The sequence below is a fragment of the Diospyros lotus genome, chromosome 13 (genome assembly GCF_014633365.1).
Source record: "Diospyros lotus cultivar Yz01 chromosome 13, ASM1463336v1, whole genome shotgun sequence".
In the NCBI taxonomy this organism is placed as follows: Eukaryota; Viridiplantae; Streptophyta; class Magnoliopsida; order Ericales; family Ebenaceae; genus Diospyros; species Diospyros lotus.
In genome coordinates, this window is record NC_068350.1 from 40,002,392 (window position 1) to 40,021,528 (window position 19,137).

Below are 19,137 nucleotides of genomic sequence, written 5' to 3' on the forward strand. Positions count from 1 at the left end.
AGTTTCCTAAGTCTGAATTAGGAAATATTCTATTTCAAATTTGAAAACTTCTAAATCAGATTTCTTTGACCAGCATATAATTCTTTCTTGATATTCCTTCAAGAACCAACACTCTCCTTTAAGCTGGTGAATGAATTGTTAACCTTAGGATTATTAGATTATACCCTTAGGCGAGAAAACCCTCTCATAAACCCTCTCCAACACTCTCGGATGCAATGAAAATATAAGCACATAAAACATGAACAACAGAAACAGAAATGATCAAGCCACAAACCAAACAATAGGCGCAAGATATATCCTGGTTCGGAATGCCTTTGGCAAACCTACATCCAATCTTCAAACACCCACCAAGAGCAGCCTTTTTTATTATCAAGAATTGAGTAATTTCTCCTATTTCCGAGTACAACCAACACTCATTCTCCAAGATTATAAAGCTGTCTTGAACACCAGTTTCTCTCTCTAAATGAATGTCCGCTCGGTACAATAGAATGAGAGAATCTACTCCCTTGCCCTCTATTTATAATAGTGGGTGGATATCCCAATGAAGACTTTAAAAATATTTACAGTTTAAACCCCCCAGCTATCACTAGTTACAGTTTGGGTTACAATTTCTATCTAAAATTTTCAATGACCCTCAAAATACACTACTATAACTGATCTTATTAACCTATACTCTAGACAGCATTTTAACAAATCTCCACCATTGTCTTGAGTATACTTCAACCTTCATCCATCAAAACCTTGGCCTTCCAATAGATGAACTTGACCTGCTCTCATAGGATTTTCTTGCTGCACCTGATCACTCAAACACAAAACAAACATTAAGAATATCAAATCAATGCTGAAAACATAACAATGGACCACCTTTTGGATAAATTTCAGTTGCAATAACTAAACCTGCAACTCTCATTAGATATTATCCTCCTCAAGGGATTTCCTAATGAATAACTTTTCCTAACATCAATATGATTGATATACTCCATGGTGGGACTAAAGACTAAGCCAAATGGACTGCCCATTGGCTGTTTCAACTCCTCCTACCTAAACTATATTTTAGGGTTCCTGCTGCATACAAAATGCAACATATACACCCTAAATGCATAATTTCCAGCTAGTCACACTCCACCATAAACCAAATCCATACATGATGTTACTCATTGATCCCAAAGAGTCCAAACTTTTACACAGCATCACATCACCAGTGCACCATACCTGGATTGGCCTTAACATTGCTAGACTTACTCCTAGCTTCCCAAAACCGGTCTTTTAGGCTTTACCACTGTCTTCCCTTCTTATGTTTGCTTCAAAAAACCCAAAACACTGCTCGACCTCTATTTTCAGCTTAACAAAGGTATCCTTAAGATTTGGGTACTCCTAGGCTGCCATGAGCTGTCCTATTCCTATTCCAACCTCTATGCCTTATCTTTCTAGCTTCTCCTCCTTCCAACAATCTCAAACACTGAACTGCCACCTCAGCAAAGTTAAGCCATGTACTATCAATGAAGCTGCCTTGAGATTCCCATTGGATAACTATCAATGAAGCTGCCTTACTTTTCCTAGGCATACCATTGAAATTGACACAGCTACCCCATGTACTCAATTTACCCCTTGGACTATCACAATCTTATATTTTACCTAGGGAATCCTCTTGCCTATATTCCCTTGGGCTACTCTATAAGATCACTTCTCCCTTAGTTCCCTTATGGATAATTAGCTGTTTGAGACACCTATTTGATCCAAAGTTAAGCCTTTATGAGCTGATATACCTAATGGCCTTTTGCCTAACCTTTCTCCCTAGGCTTTCCCATCCCCAGCATTTCCTTAACTTACAAATAGACACTTACACAACACTCCACCCATTTAACCTAAGGGATCTTCCACCTAAGTCCAAGATTCTCCCCAAATTTACATGGCTCCATGCCTTTCATTTGGACTAGAGTGTATCACCTCTTCTTATACAAGGGGCTCTATATTCCAACCTATCCTTAGCACTCAAGACAGTGCATAAGCATCTTATAAACCCAAATTTCCATACCTCACTGGAACCTAACTTAAGACCTATCACTACCCATCCTAGGCAGCACTCTAAACCTTCTATTCCCTTGCTCATTTCCTGCAAGATGATTCTCCTTCCCTTTCCTTGCTTAATATAGACTTTTGATCAATAATGGCTACACCATACAAGGACACACTTGCACACACCATTTCCCCTCACTGTTCACAAGGACCCTCAATGCAAGAGCCAAAGCTATACTAGCTTCCTCCCTCTCACAATCTGGCCCAAACTTACACAATCAATATGACCAATTTTTTTTCAGATTTCTCTATTGCTATACCTTGGTTCATAGGTTAGTTTAGGAAATTTCCAAAGTATTCTCCTTGCTGGTTTTCTTTACACAGCATCCCAGATTTCATCCCCTGCCCTTAGCATCAGCTAATTTCATGTCCTATTGGTAGAGTTTTCCCACATAGGTAAGAACCCTAGCTTATGTAAGACCTAGGCATACCTATTACACAACTCCACAACACCTAACCCTTCACACCAGAAGCAATTTCCAGCAAGCTTAAATTCAAATCCAGCAAGCTCATATATGCTTGGGAATTCCTTAGGGACACACCATATTCACTAGGTACACTTCACCTAGCTCCACCATGAGACAAGGCCTAGATAGGTTCCCAAAACATCCTAGAAAACTGATTTCTAATGGGATTTACTGATTTTGGAGACTTCTACATTTGGAGACCTAGTCAAAACTACATGGCCATTATTCCTATACACCTGCAAATTTTCCCCTCCCCTAATATCCCTAGTCTTAGGTACCTTTCCTTGTCCTTGCTCACCATTGTGAGCCATCCTCAAGAAATGCCCTAACCTAACTTATCATGGGCTATCCTTAGTGGTTGCAGCTTATCCACAGAACCTGCAAGCATGCACCACATAACCTCTATGATTGAGGGTTGCTTCCATCTCTCTAAGAGATCCTAGCAACTCTTAGGACTCCAATTCTCATTATCTAATTATTCCTAAGGACATTAGGCTTTCTATTAAAACAGGGACATATTTTACAGCTTCTAATAATCTGGAACAGCTCCACCATGCATCCTATTCTCCCATCTCCAATTCCCTTGACCTTAATTGTTGCCTAGCCAAAAAACCTATTCCACCCCTCCACCATGACTCTATATGAAAATACGTATTACCTATGATAAGAACATTCTAAACCTAGGCCTTGTGCTACTTTTATTGCATGCCTAGAAAGAAAAAAAACTATAGAACTCCTGAACTATCATAGCCGAATTCACTCATGGTGCTAGAACATTCGGGTCTATATTTTCCTTGTAATTCCTTTTTCTTATTTGGCAATTCCTCTTAATATCACCCTCTTCATGGCACAAGAAACACCTAATAGATCTCCTACTATTTCTAGACTTAGATCTTCCCCTACCCCTATTTCTTTGATCCCCCTTTTCTGGCCTAGACCTAGCTGCTAGGGCATCTCCTGGAGAACTCTTGACCTCTACCTTTTGTTGTAGTTCCTTGGAGTTTAAAGCTCCAATTACATCATCTAATGAAAGGTTTTCCCTACCATGCTTTAGTATGTCAACGAAGGTCTCATAGGTCTTAGACAAAGAGTGCAAGAGGACGAGGGCCTTGTCCTCATCATCATACTTAATATCTATGTTCTCTAGGTCCAAACACAACTTTGTAAAATAATCAATATGGTCATGCAATTTTTGACCTTCTCCCATTCTAAATGAGAAGAAGTGGGTTTTCAAGAACAATCGAGTAGAAAGGGTCTTGGTTAGGTATAGAGTCTCTAACCTATTCTATAGGGATAGGGCGGTGGTCATCTTGGATACTTCTCTTAAAACCTTATCACCAAGGCTAAGAATCAACGTATTATAGGCCTTCTCATCTATTTCCTCTCTGTTTTAACCTTTCTTGTTTTTGTTTTGCCGAGAGGGTTTCAGGTAATTTTCCTTCCTCTTCTAAGGCTGATTTTAATCCTAAGTTCCCTAGTAAAGCTTTCATTTTAATCCTCCAAAGGCCAAAATCATTATGGCCAGTGAATTTCTCTACATCATATCTTGTTGCAGCCATGACTGAAGACAGTAGGTAGATTAAATCAACAAGAAATATAAAGAAACCTTGCAAGAAAGCAGTTTTTGATCCTAGGAGAGGCTCTGATACCAAATTGTTAACCTAAGGATTATTAGATTATACCCTTAGGCGAGGTTCTCCAACACTCTCGGATGCATTGAAAATATAAGAACAGAAAACATGAACAACAGAAATAGAAATGATCAAGCCACAAACCAAACAATTGGCGCAAGATATATCCTGGTTCAGAATGTCTTTGACAAACCTACATCCAGTCTTCAAACACCTACCAAGAGTAGCCTTCTTTATTATCAAGAATGATCAGTACAACAACTTGAGTAATTTCTCCTATTTCCGAGTACAACCAACACTCATTTTCCAAGATTATAAAGCTGTCTTGAACACCAACCTCTCTCTCTAAATGAATCTTCGCTCGGTACAATAGAATGAGAGAATCTACCCCCTTGCCGTCTATTTATATTAGTGGGCAGATATCCTAATGAAGACTTTAAAAATATTTACAGTTTACCCCCCCAACTATCACTAATTACAGTTTGGGTTACAACTTTTATCTAAAATCTTCAATGACCCTCAAAATACACTGCTATAACTGATCTTATTAACCTATACTCTAGACAACATTTTAACATGAATGTCTATCATTCTCAGCTTGCTTATTAGGTTTTCAAACCCCAGCTTGTCTATTAGGTCTTCAAACCTTTTAGCAGCCAACTCTTTAGTTAGCATATCAACCACTTGATTTTCAGATGACACATAGGGAATGTGAATTAGGCCCGCATCCAACTTCTTTTTTATGAAGTGTTGGTCTATTTCTATATGTTTTGTCCTATCATGTTGAACAAGATTATGAGTAATACTAGTAGTTGACTGATTATCACAAAATAGCTCAATGGGACCTTGAATCTTGATCTTCAAATCCTCCAGGACAACCTGTAGCCACAACAACTCACACAAACCAAGGGCCATAGCCCTAAATTCTGCCTCTGCATTAGACCTTGCCACAATACCCGATTGTAGATCTCTTATCAATTAGTGACCCTCCATAGTCTACGTTTGTAAACCCTTTAATATTCAATTCTGCCCTTGTTTTAAACAAGATGCCCTAGCCTGGTGTAGCTTTTGCCTTTCAGATAGCTCAAAATCCTCCCTACTGCCTGCATATGCTCCTCGGTTGGGCTATCCCTGAACTGGCTTACTAGGCTAATAGCAAAAGCTATGTTAGGGCTAATATGAGAGAGGTATATTAGCCAACCAACCATTGGAACCTTCCCTTATCCATTGCTTGACCGTTAGGATTGTTGAGTTGTATATAAGATGATTGTTATGTTTGTATATTATACCTAGGGTAAGTTTTATGTGAGGGCCCGTGACCCATGGCCCGTTTAGTATTTGTATGTGTAGGTGTACTATCTTTTAGTTTAATATACATAAATTTTCTCCAACTAGGGCTCTCTCTCTCTAAGTTCACATGGTATCAGAACAATCGATGGTTGGAAAGGCTGATGGCAGAAGGTTGATGGTTCAGATTTGGCAGGAAACCCTTCGTCTTCTCAGGCCGTTGACAATGATGGGAAGCGAGTGCGACAGTGCAGTTGGCGTCGACTCGAATGGCGGCGGCTGGAACTAGGGTAGTTTAGGGTTTGTATAGTAGCTCTGATACCGAGAAGCTTGATTGTAAATTATAGATTCTCCTATGGACCTTAATGTAAATCTTTTACTAGGACAAAGGGAGCCTCTTGCAGATCTTGAGAGATATTGTTGGTTGGTTGGAAAACTTAATTATTTCACTATCACTCGACCTGACATTTCTTTCTCAGTCAATGTTGGCAGTAGGTTTTTACAGTTTCCTTGTGATAGCCACGGGGATGCAGTTGTTCAAATTCTCAGGTATATTAAGGGAGCTCCAGGTAGATGACTATTGTATGAGAACAGAGGTCATATTCAAGGAGTCAGATATTCTGATGCTGATTGGGTAGGTTCTCTATCTGATGGACGATCTACTTCAGGATACTGTATTCTGGTTGGAGGAAACTTGGTATATTGGAAAAGTAAAATGCAAGATGTTGTTGCAAGGTTGAGTGCAGAAGTAGAATATCGTGCTATGACTTTGACAACGTGCGAATTTATCTGGTTAAAATAATTGCTTTAGGAGCTCAAGTTTGGAGAGATATCACATATGAGGTTAATTTGCGATAATTAAGTTGCGTTAGATATTGTCTCCAATCCATTCTTTCATGAGAGGTCCAAACATATCGAGATAAATTGTCACTTCATCTGAGAGAAGATTTTATCTGGCTATATTACCAAAAATTTTGTCAATTCAAATGACCAAATAGCATATGTCTTTACTAAATCTCTCAGGGATCCTTGAATTGGGTATATTTGTAACAAACTTGATGCATATGATATATATGCTCTAGTTTGAGCGGGAGTGTTAAGTTGTATATAAAGATAATTGTTATGTTTGTATATTACATCTAGGGTTAGCTTTATGTTAGGGTCCATGGCCTATGGCCCGTTTAATATTTGTATATATAGGTGTATTGTCTTTTAGTTTAATAATATATACGGAAAATTTCTCCAACTATGGTTCTCTCTTTCTTTCTAAGTTCACCAGAATTTTCCTGCAATTTGATGTTAGGTTCCACAGGTATGCTGGCTCCTTTTCCCCCTATGATCCTTGTTTTAGCCAACAAATCCAACACATACTTACGTTGAGACAAGAAGATTCCAACCTTAGAGTAAGCTACCTCAATTCTCAGAAAGTATTTGAGAGCCCCAAAATCTTTAATCTCAAATTCCTTGGTCAAATTTTTCTTGAGAATCTGTTGTTCTTCTTCATCATTTCCAGTAACCACTATGTCATTCATATATACTAGCAAGGCTGTTACCTTTTCTCCTGAATGTTTGATGAAAAGGGTATGATCTCCTCTACTTTGATAGTATCCCATAGACTTCATGGCCTTAGAAAATCTGCCAAACTAAGCTCGTGGGGAGCATACAGAGCTTGCTTAAGTCTGCACACTTTCCTTTCATCTCCTTTATGAAATCTGGGAGGTAATTCCATGAACACTTCCTCTTCTAAATCTTCATGTAAGATGACATTTTTCACATATAGTTGCTATAGCTTCCACCCAAAATGGGCTGCTAGAGATATAAGGATCTTTACGGTGGTCATCTTTGCCACGAGGGTAAAAGTCTCAAGATAATCTATGCCATATGATTGAGTATAACCTTGTCCACCAGCCTAGCTTTATACCTCTCTAAAGTTTCATCAGCCTTATATTTCAAATTAAAGATCCACTTGCAGCCCATTGGGGTGACTCCCTTGGGTCTAAGCTCGAATTCCCATGTTTGATTTTTATGTAGTGCTCTCATCTCCTCTTTCATAGCTTGCTTCTAGTTTTTATAGTTTAAAGCCTCATCAACTGACTTAGGAATAAAAATAGTGTGCAATGATGTTAGGAATCTTTTATGGTTTCGAGAGAGATGATGGTAGGAAAGGTAATTAGTCAAGGGATGTTGTGTACAGCTTCTAACCATTTTTTTGACAACAATAGGTAGGTCCAAATCATTAGGAGCAGGGTTAGATAGGGTTGAAACCAATGGGGTGGAAACTGATGGTTGAGTAAATTTCATACTTGGGTTGAGATTTGATGCTGATGCAAGTTGAGGATCCATAATGGGCTGTCTTATTTTGAATACATAAGGAGAGCCCTTAAACCTAATCAGACTTTTGTGTTGCTTGCTCATTGCAGTTTGCAGGTTGAGGAGAGGAAGTAGGTTGAGGAGACTGGTTAGTGTCAACAAGTTCACTGGAGTTTGTTGGTGCTGATCCTAAGTTAGGAAGGGCATTCCTAGAGCTTTGGTCACCATACTCTACAGTCTCCCCTTGGGGACCAACCTGAGGAGGACTAAAAAAGGACTGAGATTCAACAAAAGTGACATCTTTGGAGACATAGAATTTTCGAGAGGAAGGGTTGTAATATTTGTAGCCCTTTTGAGTAGGAGAGTAACTAAGGAAGACACACTTAAGAGCTCTAGAGTCAAATTTGTCTCAGTTAATTTTAGGAATGTGAACAAAGCACAGACAACCAAACACTCTAAGAGGAAGAGGAGTATGCAAACTTAAGTTTGGGAAGAAAGAGGACAAACAATGGAAAGGACTCTGGTGGTTTAAAACTTTAGAGGGAACCTTGTTAATCACATAGGTTGCTGTTGGGATAACTTCTCCCCAGAAATGTCTAGGAACATGGTGATGGGGGAGAAGAGCTCTAACAACATTGAGGAGATGTCCCATCTTGTGTTTAGCTACTCCATTTTGTTGTGGAGTATCTATGCAGGAAGACTCATGAACGATCCCCTCTTGTTGGAAAAATTGATACAAGTGATTGTTGAAATAATCTCTTACATTATCAGTACATAATTTCTATATGGGAGTGCCAAATTGAATGGAAATCATTTTACAAAAATAAGGTAAGACAGTTCCAATGGCAGCCTTATCTTTTAATAAAAAGATCCAACACATGCGAATACAAACATTTATAAAGGAAATAAATCACCTTGCCCCAGAACAGTTGGGTATCTTAGATGGCCCCCAAACATTAGAGTGGATTAAGGAAAATGGTTTAGATGATATTTTATTATTGATTGGATAGGGCACACAATAGTGTTTAAAAATTACACACACATCATGCTGAAAAGTGCTAGGATCTAGAGTCCTAAACAAGGTAGGAAACATACTTTTTAACAGAACAAAAGGAGGATGACCTAGCCTAAAATGATGGAGCCAAATGTTGGCAAGATCTGAGGTTGACTGGGATGAACAAACAACCTTTAACTGACTCCCTTTAGGACAACCACTCTCCTTCTTTAAGAAATACAATCCATTTTGTTCCTCAGCCACACCAATCATTTTTCTCGTGTCCATGGCTTGAAATTTACACATATGAGGATAGAAAATAGCACGATAATTTAACTCCTTAGTAAGCTGATGAACAGAAATAAGGTTGGTAGCCAAGTTAGGTACATGAAGTACCTGTTTGATAGATAAAATAGGGCTAAGGTTGACATTGCTTTGTCCTCTTATGGGAACTGAGGTTCCATTAGCAATGGTTATTTGTTTAAATGTTTCAAGAGCCTTATATGTCTCAAAAACATGCAAATCAGGGGTCATGTGATCAGTGACTCTCAAATCTAGGATCCACATGTTATTCCTATTAGCTTTAGAGGCAGAAAAAGAACCAAAATATAGGTAATTACCTTGTTGAGCAAGAGAGCAGGCTCCATCCTGGATTGTTCTTAGGAAGCTTTTGAGTTTGTTAATCTCTTCTGCATTCAACTGATTAAGTTTAGATCCAATGGATTCTGTCTTATGAGTGGATCCTACTTCCCCCTATTCCTTGCTTGAGACATAGACCTAGTTCTTGGGAGTTAGATTCTTGAACCCTCCCATCCTGCTCAAGACAACTTCTTTCCCACGGAGTTTGAAGCATGTATCCCTAGCATGCCTAGGTTTCTTGTAGTAGGTACACCACAACCCTTCACGGCTTGAGTTCTTCGTTTGAACCTCTGATTTCCCTGCTCTAAACCTTGCCCCCTCTTTGTTATTGGACAGCATAACATAACTTTCTAAACTATGTTCATTGAGCATGGCTACCTTTCGGTTTTCTTCACTTCTAACAATGGAAAAAACTTCATTAAGAGCAGGCAATCTCTCTCTTCCAAGAATTTGAACTCTTGCCTGATCATATTCTGGATTTAGGCCTGCTAGAACTTGAGTTCTAGCCACAAGCCATTCATTCTATTATAGTATTCTATTACAATCAAAGTCCCTTGTTTAGTGCCACTAATCTTGGTCTTAATTTCAAAAATTACTGAGGCATCTTGGACCTTAGAATAGGCTTGCCTCACTATCTCCCAAATCTCCTTTGTTGAAGCTAAAAACATGTAATTCTTACTAACCTCAAGCTCTATAGCACTCCATAGCCAAGACATAATCATGGAGTTTTCAATATCCCATGCTATGAAAGTTGGGGGTGTAGTCAAGTGGCCAATCTTCCCTCAGCCTTTGAGGAAGGTCCTCATGAGTTGGGCCATTGCAAGTACTTCCTACCATCTAGGCAGTAGGAATGATGCATTCCAGGCAGCTCTCTGGCTCCAGTTGGCTGATCAACTGGAGCTGATTCTCCAGTTGTCATGGAAGGTGTAGTTTCAGAGATTTCAGACATGTTCACCCGAATAATTGGCTGAACAGAGAGGAAGCAATGAAGGCTTAATCAGAACGGATGGGAGAAAGAATGTGCAATGAAGGCACACTAGGGTTTTTAGGAAGAGCAGGAAGGTATCAGTGGTTCTGACACCATGTAGAAAGCATAATGTATAAAACAGAATGATTCTTCCTTAAGTCCATATGTACACACTCATATCCTCGTATAGAGGAGAAGAGATACAGCATAAGGAAACTAACATCATACAAGAAAGGAAAAGATACATATATACATTTTTAGGAAAGTTTCCTAAGTCTGAATTAGGAAATATCCTCTCCAGATTTGGAAACTTCTAAATTAAATTTCTTTGACCAGCATATAATTCTTTCTTGATATTCCTTTGAGAACCAACATTGAGTGTAAACTTTTTGTGTTTTACCCTATGTTATGCAACTCAGATCTTTTCGTAGTAAGCTGCATTTCTAAAATATGGTACACTAGGTGTAAAAATTTGTGATCCTTTTTAGAGTTTATGATATTCCTAAAATTATTTTCATTGTAAAAATTAAATATCTGATTGAATAACACAATCTAGTTGTTTCTTCAAGTTAATTAAATATCTGATTACTTAGAAGATATTTCTCAGAACATGATAGTAATTTTTTGTTTACATTTTTTAACCTGAAACACTCTACCATCTATACGTTCTTGTTTATCATATGTTTTCCCCTCATAAGACAACATTTAAGCAAATAAATATGAAAACAAATTGGGTTCTATAAGGTCATTAAATTCACTGTTTGGAGTGGAAGTGTACCTAGTCTTGAACATGCATACCAATTCATAATTGGTAACATGATTATGCATTTGATTCTCACTACGCTAGCAACAAAGTGATTCTGCATTTTAACATAACAAATGCATTAACAAAAAAAAAAAGAAGTACCGAGTTTCTATGGCTGTTCTGAAATTGGGGGGGAGGGGGAAGGGAGGTTAATGTGCTGCCTTTCTGTTTTAAGTTTAATTTAGTATCAGTGTGGCTATTCATTGACATCACACCATCCACTTGTCATGTAGTTTTGGAATGAGCTCTCACCGCAATCACGACAGGAGCTCCTGAGGATTGACAAACAAACCCTCTTTGAGCAAGCTCGTAAGAACATGTACTGTTCTAGATGCAATGGGTTGCTGCTCGAAGGTTTTTTGCAGATTGTTATGTATGGGAAGTCCTTGCAGCAGGAGGGATCAGATGGGCATCTGTCTTACAACAGGAAAGGAGCCTTCAAAATTCAAAATAATCCTGATTTGGGTGTTTCTATGGCATGTGAAGATGAAGTTCAAGATCCATCAGTTCACCCTTGGGGAGGTCTGACCACAACTAGAGATGGAACACTGACCCTTTTGGACTGTTATCTATATTCGAAGTCTTTACAGGGACTTCAAGTTGTACGTAGTACCTTCAAAATTACCATTCATCAATAGCTTCTATCTTTAATTTTTTTATATTCTTTTCTGGTCCATTTTGTCATAACTCACTGTCCATTCAAATTAGGTCTTTGACAGTGCACGTGCAAGGGAGCGTGAGCGAGAATTGCTTTATCCTGATGCCTGTGGTGGAGGAGGTCGAGGTTGGATAAGTCATGGAATGGCTGGTTATGGCAGAGGGCATGGCACAAGGGAAACATGTGCCCTGCACACTGCCAGACTTTCTGTTGATACATTGGTAGATTTTTGGTCAGCACTTGGAGAAGAAACCAGGCTATCTCTTCTAAGGATGAAGGAAGAGGATTTTATAGAAAGGCTCATGTACAGGTATGCACTTTCTTTCTTCTTATTCTTATTTATATTTATATTTTCCTTTGCATTGTTTTTTTTTTCTATTTATCCCCATCTCCTATATGAAACATTTGTTTGAGGTTAGTGGAGTTTATGGGAATAATAAGATATATGGATGAGAGGGGAGGATGGGCATGGAAGCAATACCAGAAAGAATACCATATGCTTAATTCTAGAAAATGAACGTTCTAGATGTTTGATAGTGGTTACTTATGTGTGCTTTTCAAAGTCAAATAACTGTTCACTTTCTAGTCAGAATCATGTAAATCAATGGGTTTGTCAAATTTTGAAACTCATTAAGATAGAAAATATTGCTACAGTAACAGATTCAAAGTGTATGACAGACTTGTAGGAGTTGGACTTAGAGAATGGTGTGGATTTCTATTAGTTGAAATGACAAAGTTAGCATTGTATGATCTTAAGAAAGACAGGTTGTTCACATATTATCAAGATCCATCCGTCTTCTTGAAGTACTGATGTATTTTAGTGAGAGTTTCTGATCTGACTGGAAATAAATTAGTTTTTTTGGTGGGAATATTCTAGTGGCCTATTTGTGCAGACAGTTAATTTTTTTGAATTGGTAATTAAATATGCTTCTAGCTGGGATTTGCCAATATGTTTGTGCAGTTGTTTGAACCTTGTTTCTTGAGGACAGAGTGCATATGCTGTAGCTTTATCTTAGAAAGCTATAATTTTAATTAGGGTTGGCAATGGTTTGGTTTGGTTTCGGTTTTTGCCAAAACCATAACCAAACCAAACTTAAACTACTAAAACCAAAACCAAATCATTACCCATTGGTTTTAAAAATTAAAAACCATAATCAAACCATTCGGTTTCGGTTTTAACCATGGTTTTTTTAGTTTGATCCATACCAACAAATAAAGACAAACTCTTGCAAATAGCATTCATAAAAATTTTTGATAACTCTACAACAAACAAAGACAAAGTCTAATAAAGTTACCTTCTTCTTGCATAAAGTTACAAATTAACTTCAAACTTCTTGGATATAATTATTTGATTGATAAAAATAAAATAATTTAAGATTAAGTTTTATTTTTATTTGTTAATTACTTTATAAATGTTAAATATTTTATATATTTGTAATGCATTAGTTAAAATACTTGTAAAAAAATGCATTAGTCAATATATATATTATGTGTATATATAATATATTAAATAAATAAATATCTATTATATATATATATATTTAGTTCGGTTACCCATACATTCCGTTTGGATTTCGGTTTGGATTTAGTGAAAACCATAACCAAACCATACCTATTGAAACAGTATTCGGTTTTTTCCCAAACCAAACCATTATCTAGTCAAACAGTTTTTAACTGCGTTGACCGGTTCAGTTTCGGTTCGGTTTCCCACGATTTCGGTTGCAATTGCTATCCCTAATTTTAATTGGTTACTACTATGGAACATAATCAATTAAAGCTTATTGGACCAGGTCAGTTTAGCTTACTCTTCACACCCGGAAGCTGATTTTCAACACATGAAAGATGAAACACAAAGCTTTCACCTTAGTGTTGGTTTAAGAATAGTAGAAGAAGTTTTGAGTTTCAAAATAATATGAAAAATGCTCCCACCTGTTTATTTGCGTTCAACTCTTTGTGATCAATATTTAGGCTTTACCTCTTGGTTTGTGGCTTGACCTGAGAGTTGAGACTCCAAAGTTCCTCCCTTTTTACCTTACCATATAAGAGTTGAGACTCAAAAGTGCCAACATCATTTAACCTTGACAAAGACTAAGTTTGTGAGAAATAAAGTTGAAAAAATACACTGCAGTTGATGATTTCTGAATTTAATTCAGGAAAGCGGTTAACCTTTGAAGTTCTAGATGTGCTTATAATTATAGGGCTCTGTAAGTTAGTCAACAAAAGAAACTTTACTTCTATTCTTGTTTCCCCATTAATGGAGTTATTAGCATGCTTGTACATTTGGTGGTGGCTAAACTAGGTAATTACTTTGCTTCTACTGGTTCCTGTGCTCTTAAATGTCCACATATCCTTGTCAGCATGCTTCTGAACTCAATATTGGAAACCTGCCTATTTGTAATCATTAGGACCTCATTGTTGATTGCATACTTCCCTAAGTATTTAAAGCTTATGTTGCAGGTTTGATAGCAAGAGGTTTTGTAGAGATTGCAGAAGGAATGTTATCCGGGAGTTCAAGGAGCTAAAAGAGCTAAAGCGCATGCGGAGGGAACCTCACTGCACCAGTTGGTTTTGTGTAGCAGATACTGCTTTCCAATATGAGGTGCGTTTGAATGGTATCTGGCTCATATGCATATATCATTATACAGACAGTAACATATTTATAACTCATTCTTATTTTCGATGAAATTAATTGAAGAAAACCATAAACACTGTACTTGATGTGGCAAGTGGCGATTTGATACAGTTTCAGTTCTTTAATTGTCAGGTTTCTCATGACACAGTCCAAGCTGATTGGCACCAAACCTTTGTAGACAATGTTGGAATGTACCATCACTTTGAATGGGCTATTGGAACTGGAGAAGGAAAATCTGATATTTTGGAATTTGAAAATGTTGGCATGAGTGGAAGGGTTCAAGCGAGTGGTCTAGATCTTGGTGGCTTGAATGCTTGCTACATAACTCTAAGAGCTTGGAAAATTGATGGCCGCTGCAGTGAACTTTCTGTGAAAGCTCATGCTTTAAAGGGTCAACAATGCGTACATGGAAGACTTATAGTTGGTGATGGTTTTGTCACTATTACTAGAGGGCAAAGTATCAGAAGGTTCTTTGAGCATGCTGAAGAGACTGAGGAAGAAGAGGTATTCAAGTTCTGCGAGGCTTGTGTCAGCTTCGTTTGCATTCGACAGTCATTGATAAGATTATGTACCAATGTAATACTTTCTATCTTGGCATCTTTCTAATAATGTTTTACTAACTTTAGGATGATGATTCCATGGACAAGGACGGGAATGAGCTGGATGGAGAATGCTCCCGTCCCCAGAAACATGCGAAGAGTCCTGAACTTGCTCGAGAATTTCTTTTAGATGCTGCAACTGTTATTTTCAAGGAGCAGGCATGTTCAGATTCCCGACAGTTCTTGTGTTTATCTTTGTATTTCTTGTTTTAATTTTGATGGCCCCCACCCTTTTGTTTATATTTTCATTAGTCCATAAATGGGCTAGTCAATATCTAGGGCCCTATAGTTAGTTGGGATGCAATGGCTTGGAATTATGATTTTATCCTTCTTTTATGATATAGTTTGCAGCGCAAATTGCCTCAGAAGTTTTTATAAGGTGATAGTGGTTATTACATGCTTTAAAAGAGAGATTGGGAGATAATGGATCCATGAGGAGGACACAAATAGTCAGTTGTAGGTTCATTGGGTTGACATAAGCTGGCTATTCTATCTTGAACTAATTCTAATTTATATCTAACCAATGTGGAAAGGTGTGGAATAAGATCAAATTACCTCATTGTTTTCCATTTATGGAAATAGATTTAGGCAGAGTGTTGCGATTAAAAAAGAGAAAGAAGTTCAGATTCAAGAATGATATCCAATCAATGGGTCAATCAAAATTTTCCCTCCCACCCCCTCCTTGCCCTCTTCTCTGTAATTTTACAAAAAATTGTTGGCTGGCTTCTAATCATGCAAGGTCATATTAAAGAAGAGTGCCTGCTGCCTGTTATAGATTTTTGCCTCTCTGTGTGGTGATTTTTACATGCTCGTATGAATGTAAAATAACAATAACGTGGTTGATGATAGATGGAAGTATGAATTCTTTCCAGGTTGAAAAGGCATTCAGAGAAGGAACTGCACGTCAAAATGCTCACAGCATTTTTGTTTGTCTTGCACTAAAGCTGCTGGAAGAACGTGTCCATGTTGCATGCAAAGAAATTATTACATTGGAAAAGCAGGTACTAGTTGTAATAGCATGAAGTTTCAATTCCAGCACACGGTCGCAGAGTGTGACCCATTTTTGAGGATTCTAACTGCTTATTTGATTTGTATCTGCAGATGAAACTTCTTGAAGAAGAAGAGAAGGAAAAGCGTGAAGAAGAAGAACGCAAGGAGAGAAGAAGAATGAAGGAACGAGAGAAAAAGCTCCGAAGAAAGGAGAGATTGAGGGGCAAGGAAAAAGACAGGGAGAAGAAATCTTCAGAATTGAACCCCAGTCCTGTTGTTCCGGATGTGCTGGAGGAGGTGTCACTGACTGTGGATGAACATCCAAATACAGTTAAAAACGGGGACTCTATATGTGAAGCAGGTGATAGCCCACATAGTCCTCTATCTCTGGATGCTCAAGATGAACAGCCATGTGATGAATCCGTCCCTTCAAACATGGAAAACCACTCGGATGACATCTCTGATGAGAAATTTCCTGATGCGAAAGATGTGAACAGTTCATTTGGAATTGATCACTCAAAAGTATCTCATCGGAAACTGAAATTCCTCAAAGATTTTCAATTGGATCAGACCCTGAAATGCTCTGATGGACAGCGGTTCACAGTTCTTCCAGAAAGCAGAGGTGGGTTTGGTAAAGCTGGGCCTAGACATCGTGGTGATAATTTTGACACTTTCTCGAAAAGCATCAATGGATTGAATAAACAGATGAGAAGTAATTCTACAAAACCAAACACTAGAAACAGTGTTTCCAAATTTGGTGAGAGGTTTCACTGCCTCAATAACCGGATGGGTAGCAGAAGTGATTCCTCCCATGCTTGCAGCTGTAGCCAACACAATGATTACAGAGCAAAGTTGGAAACACATCCTGCTATGACCAGAGTAGGGCGGGAGACCAAAGCTGTGAACAAATCAGAATCTGTGTCAGATATTTCAAAGTCATATCTGCGCTGTAACAAGTATAGTCTAGGGGAATATGTGAATGGGAATTTTGGGAGACCCAAAAGCAAGGTTATTACAGGGCATCATGTTTTAACCAGAGATCTGCATAACACGAAGAAGGTTTGGGAACCCATGGAATCGCAGAGGAAGTATCCAAGGAGCAGCTCAGACACTGATTTTACATTACAGTCGTCTACTTTCAAGGTTGAAGATAATGAACCTAATAACCTAAAGTCATCGGGTACCCTCTGCTCTGATGAAGTCGCTGAACAATTTGATGAAAATAGTCATACAGAGAATCATTTGAAGGAACCAAGGGGCTCTATTCCTGAAATGGGCAGAAACTGCCAGAACTTTCAAGGAGAGCAGAATCCTTCTCACTTTTCAACAGAAGCTGTTGAACCATGTCCTGTTACAACCTCTCCTTTAAGTGAAACTATACATCCATCTATGAGCGTCACTTCCAATTCCGACAACTGTTCATCGTGCCTTAGTGAGGGAGACAGCAATATGTCTTCTTCGAACTCCCCAAATCCAGAATCCTTGTCTTCATCAGATTCGGAGGATGTGAGCCAACAGTCAGAAGGAAGAGACAATTCAGCAAGCAGTCAAAACAAGTTTCCTGAATGTCATGAGGCTGGAATGCGGAGAAAACAGATTGCAGAAGAAAGGGAGGCTTTTGGAAACAGGACATCGTCTGAGTATATACCAATTGGTGCAAAAAGTGACCATCCTATAAGTTTACCAACAAAAACAGCAGCTGAAAATATTGAGGATGGAAGAATAAATGTCAATGTGGGCTCTCAATATCAAGGCACACTTCCACCAGTGCACAACCAGAGCATACCTTTTCCAATGTTTCAAGCTACTTCTGCAATGGGTTACTATCAGCAGAGTCCAGTTTCTTGGCCAGCAGCTCCTGCTAATGGGCTGATACCTTTCCCGCACCCTAACCACTATGTGTTTGCTAGCAGTCCCTATGGATATGGTTTAAATGGGAATTCACACTTCATGCAGTATGGTCCCCTGCAGCATCTTACTCCTCCCCTACTCAACCCAGGTCAAGTGCCTGTTTACCGGCCAGTGAAAGCCAATGGAATGAACTCAAAGGATCAAACCGGTATTCCTAAGCCATGTGGGGTGCATGAGGCATTTGGTGAACCTAATGTGGAGAGGGCTGCTCCAGCAGGACAACATCGAATAAACTCACTTCCAAGCGGAGATTGCAGAACAAATGGGAACCCTGACACGTCTCACAAAGGAAAATCGGGATTTTCCCTCTTCCATTTTGGTGGTCCTGTGGCTCTCTCAACAGAACACCTATCCGATCCTGTGCCTTCTAAAGATGGTGGTGATGTCGGGGATCTTTCTTCGAACTCGTTGGCAGATAATTTTGAGGATGATGAGGGTGCTCAAGCTTGCAATAAGAAAGATACCATTGAAGAGTACAACTTGTTTGCTGCAAGTAATGGAATAAGATTTTCATTTTTTTCTGATATGTGATTTGAGCAAGGTTTGTGGTTGGCTGTTTGAGTTTTCAGTCTCTTTCTTCCTCTACAGTAATAGAAGTTTGATTACTCTGTAATTTCGAACGCAATAATCTTCCTCTGAGAAAATTTTCAGCATATTTTATGGCTTAGTTGAATGTTTTGTTCCATCCATCTCATTTTTTTTTTTTTTTGGGTTTTGTTTTGTTTTCCCCATGTTGTAGAGAAAGAAAAAGGTTTGAGAGAGTGATTGTGTTTGAAAATTTCCACTTTCCTGCATGTGATGCGATCATTCTTCTTATTTTCTTTGTTTTAATTTTTGCATCTTGTCTTAAATATGATTTCCCCTCAGGGTACATACTTGCCAGATTAAGGTCAATCACAACACTCTGTAGGGAAACTTGGTTAGAGATTGTGATTGTGGTGCACCTGTCCGTATCTGGCTGCCCTTAAATTATTAGAAGGGGCTCTTCCGAGAGTCGGTTAAGAAAGTGTGGTGCTATTATTTTTGTTATTGTGAAGCACTTGATTGAGATCATAATGTCATCCAAAGCCTGATTTTTTTTTTTTTTTATTGTATGCCATGAGTCACAAGACACCATTCTTTTAGCTAGCATCATTTTCTACCTTTAGGTTATTATGCTTTTCGAACAATA

General features: G+C 38.4%; 1 protein-coding gene across 15 annotated transcripts in view; it reads left to right on the forward strand.

The window, feature by feature from the left end:
• LOC127788640 (uncharacterized) overlaps positions 1-18,633 on the forward strand; it is a 69,753-nt gene extending 51,120 nt beyond the window's left edge. For 4 of the 15 annotated variants that reach the window (XM_052317174.1, XM_052317162.1, XM_052317175.1 and 1 more), the window contains 7 exons: positions 11,410-11,778; positions 11,885-12,144; positions 14,292-14,433; positions 14,584-14,970; positions 15,093-15,224; positions 15,938-16,066; positions 16,167-18,633. In XM_052317174.1, coding sequence (XP_052173134.1) covers positions 11,410-11,778; positions 11,885-12,144; positions 14,292-14,433; positions 14,584-14,970; positions 15,093-15,224; positions 15,938-16,066; positions 16,167-18,497 — 3,750 coding nt within the window. In that variant the 3' untranslated portion in view covers positions 18,498-18,633. The remainder of the gene's footprint in view (positions 1-11,409; positions 11,779-11,884; positions 12,145-14,291; positions 14,434-14,583; positions 14,971-15,092; positions 15,225-15,937; positions 16,067-16,166) is intronic. The other 11 variants (XM_052317172.1, XM_052317164.1, XM_052317169.1 and 8 more) reach the window with 6 other exon arrangements.
• The last annotated feature ends 504 nt before the right edge of the window (positions 18,634-19,137 follow it).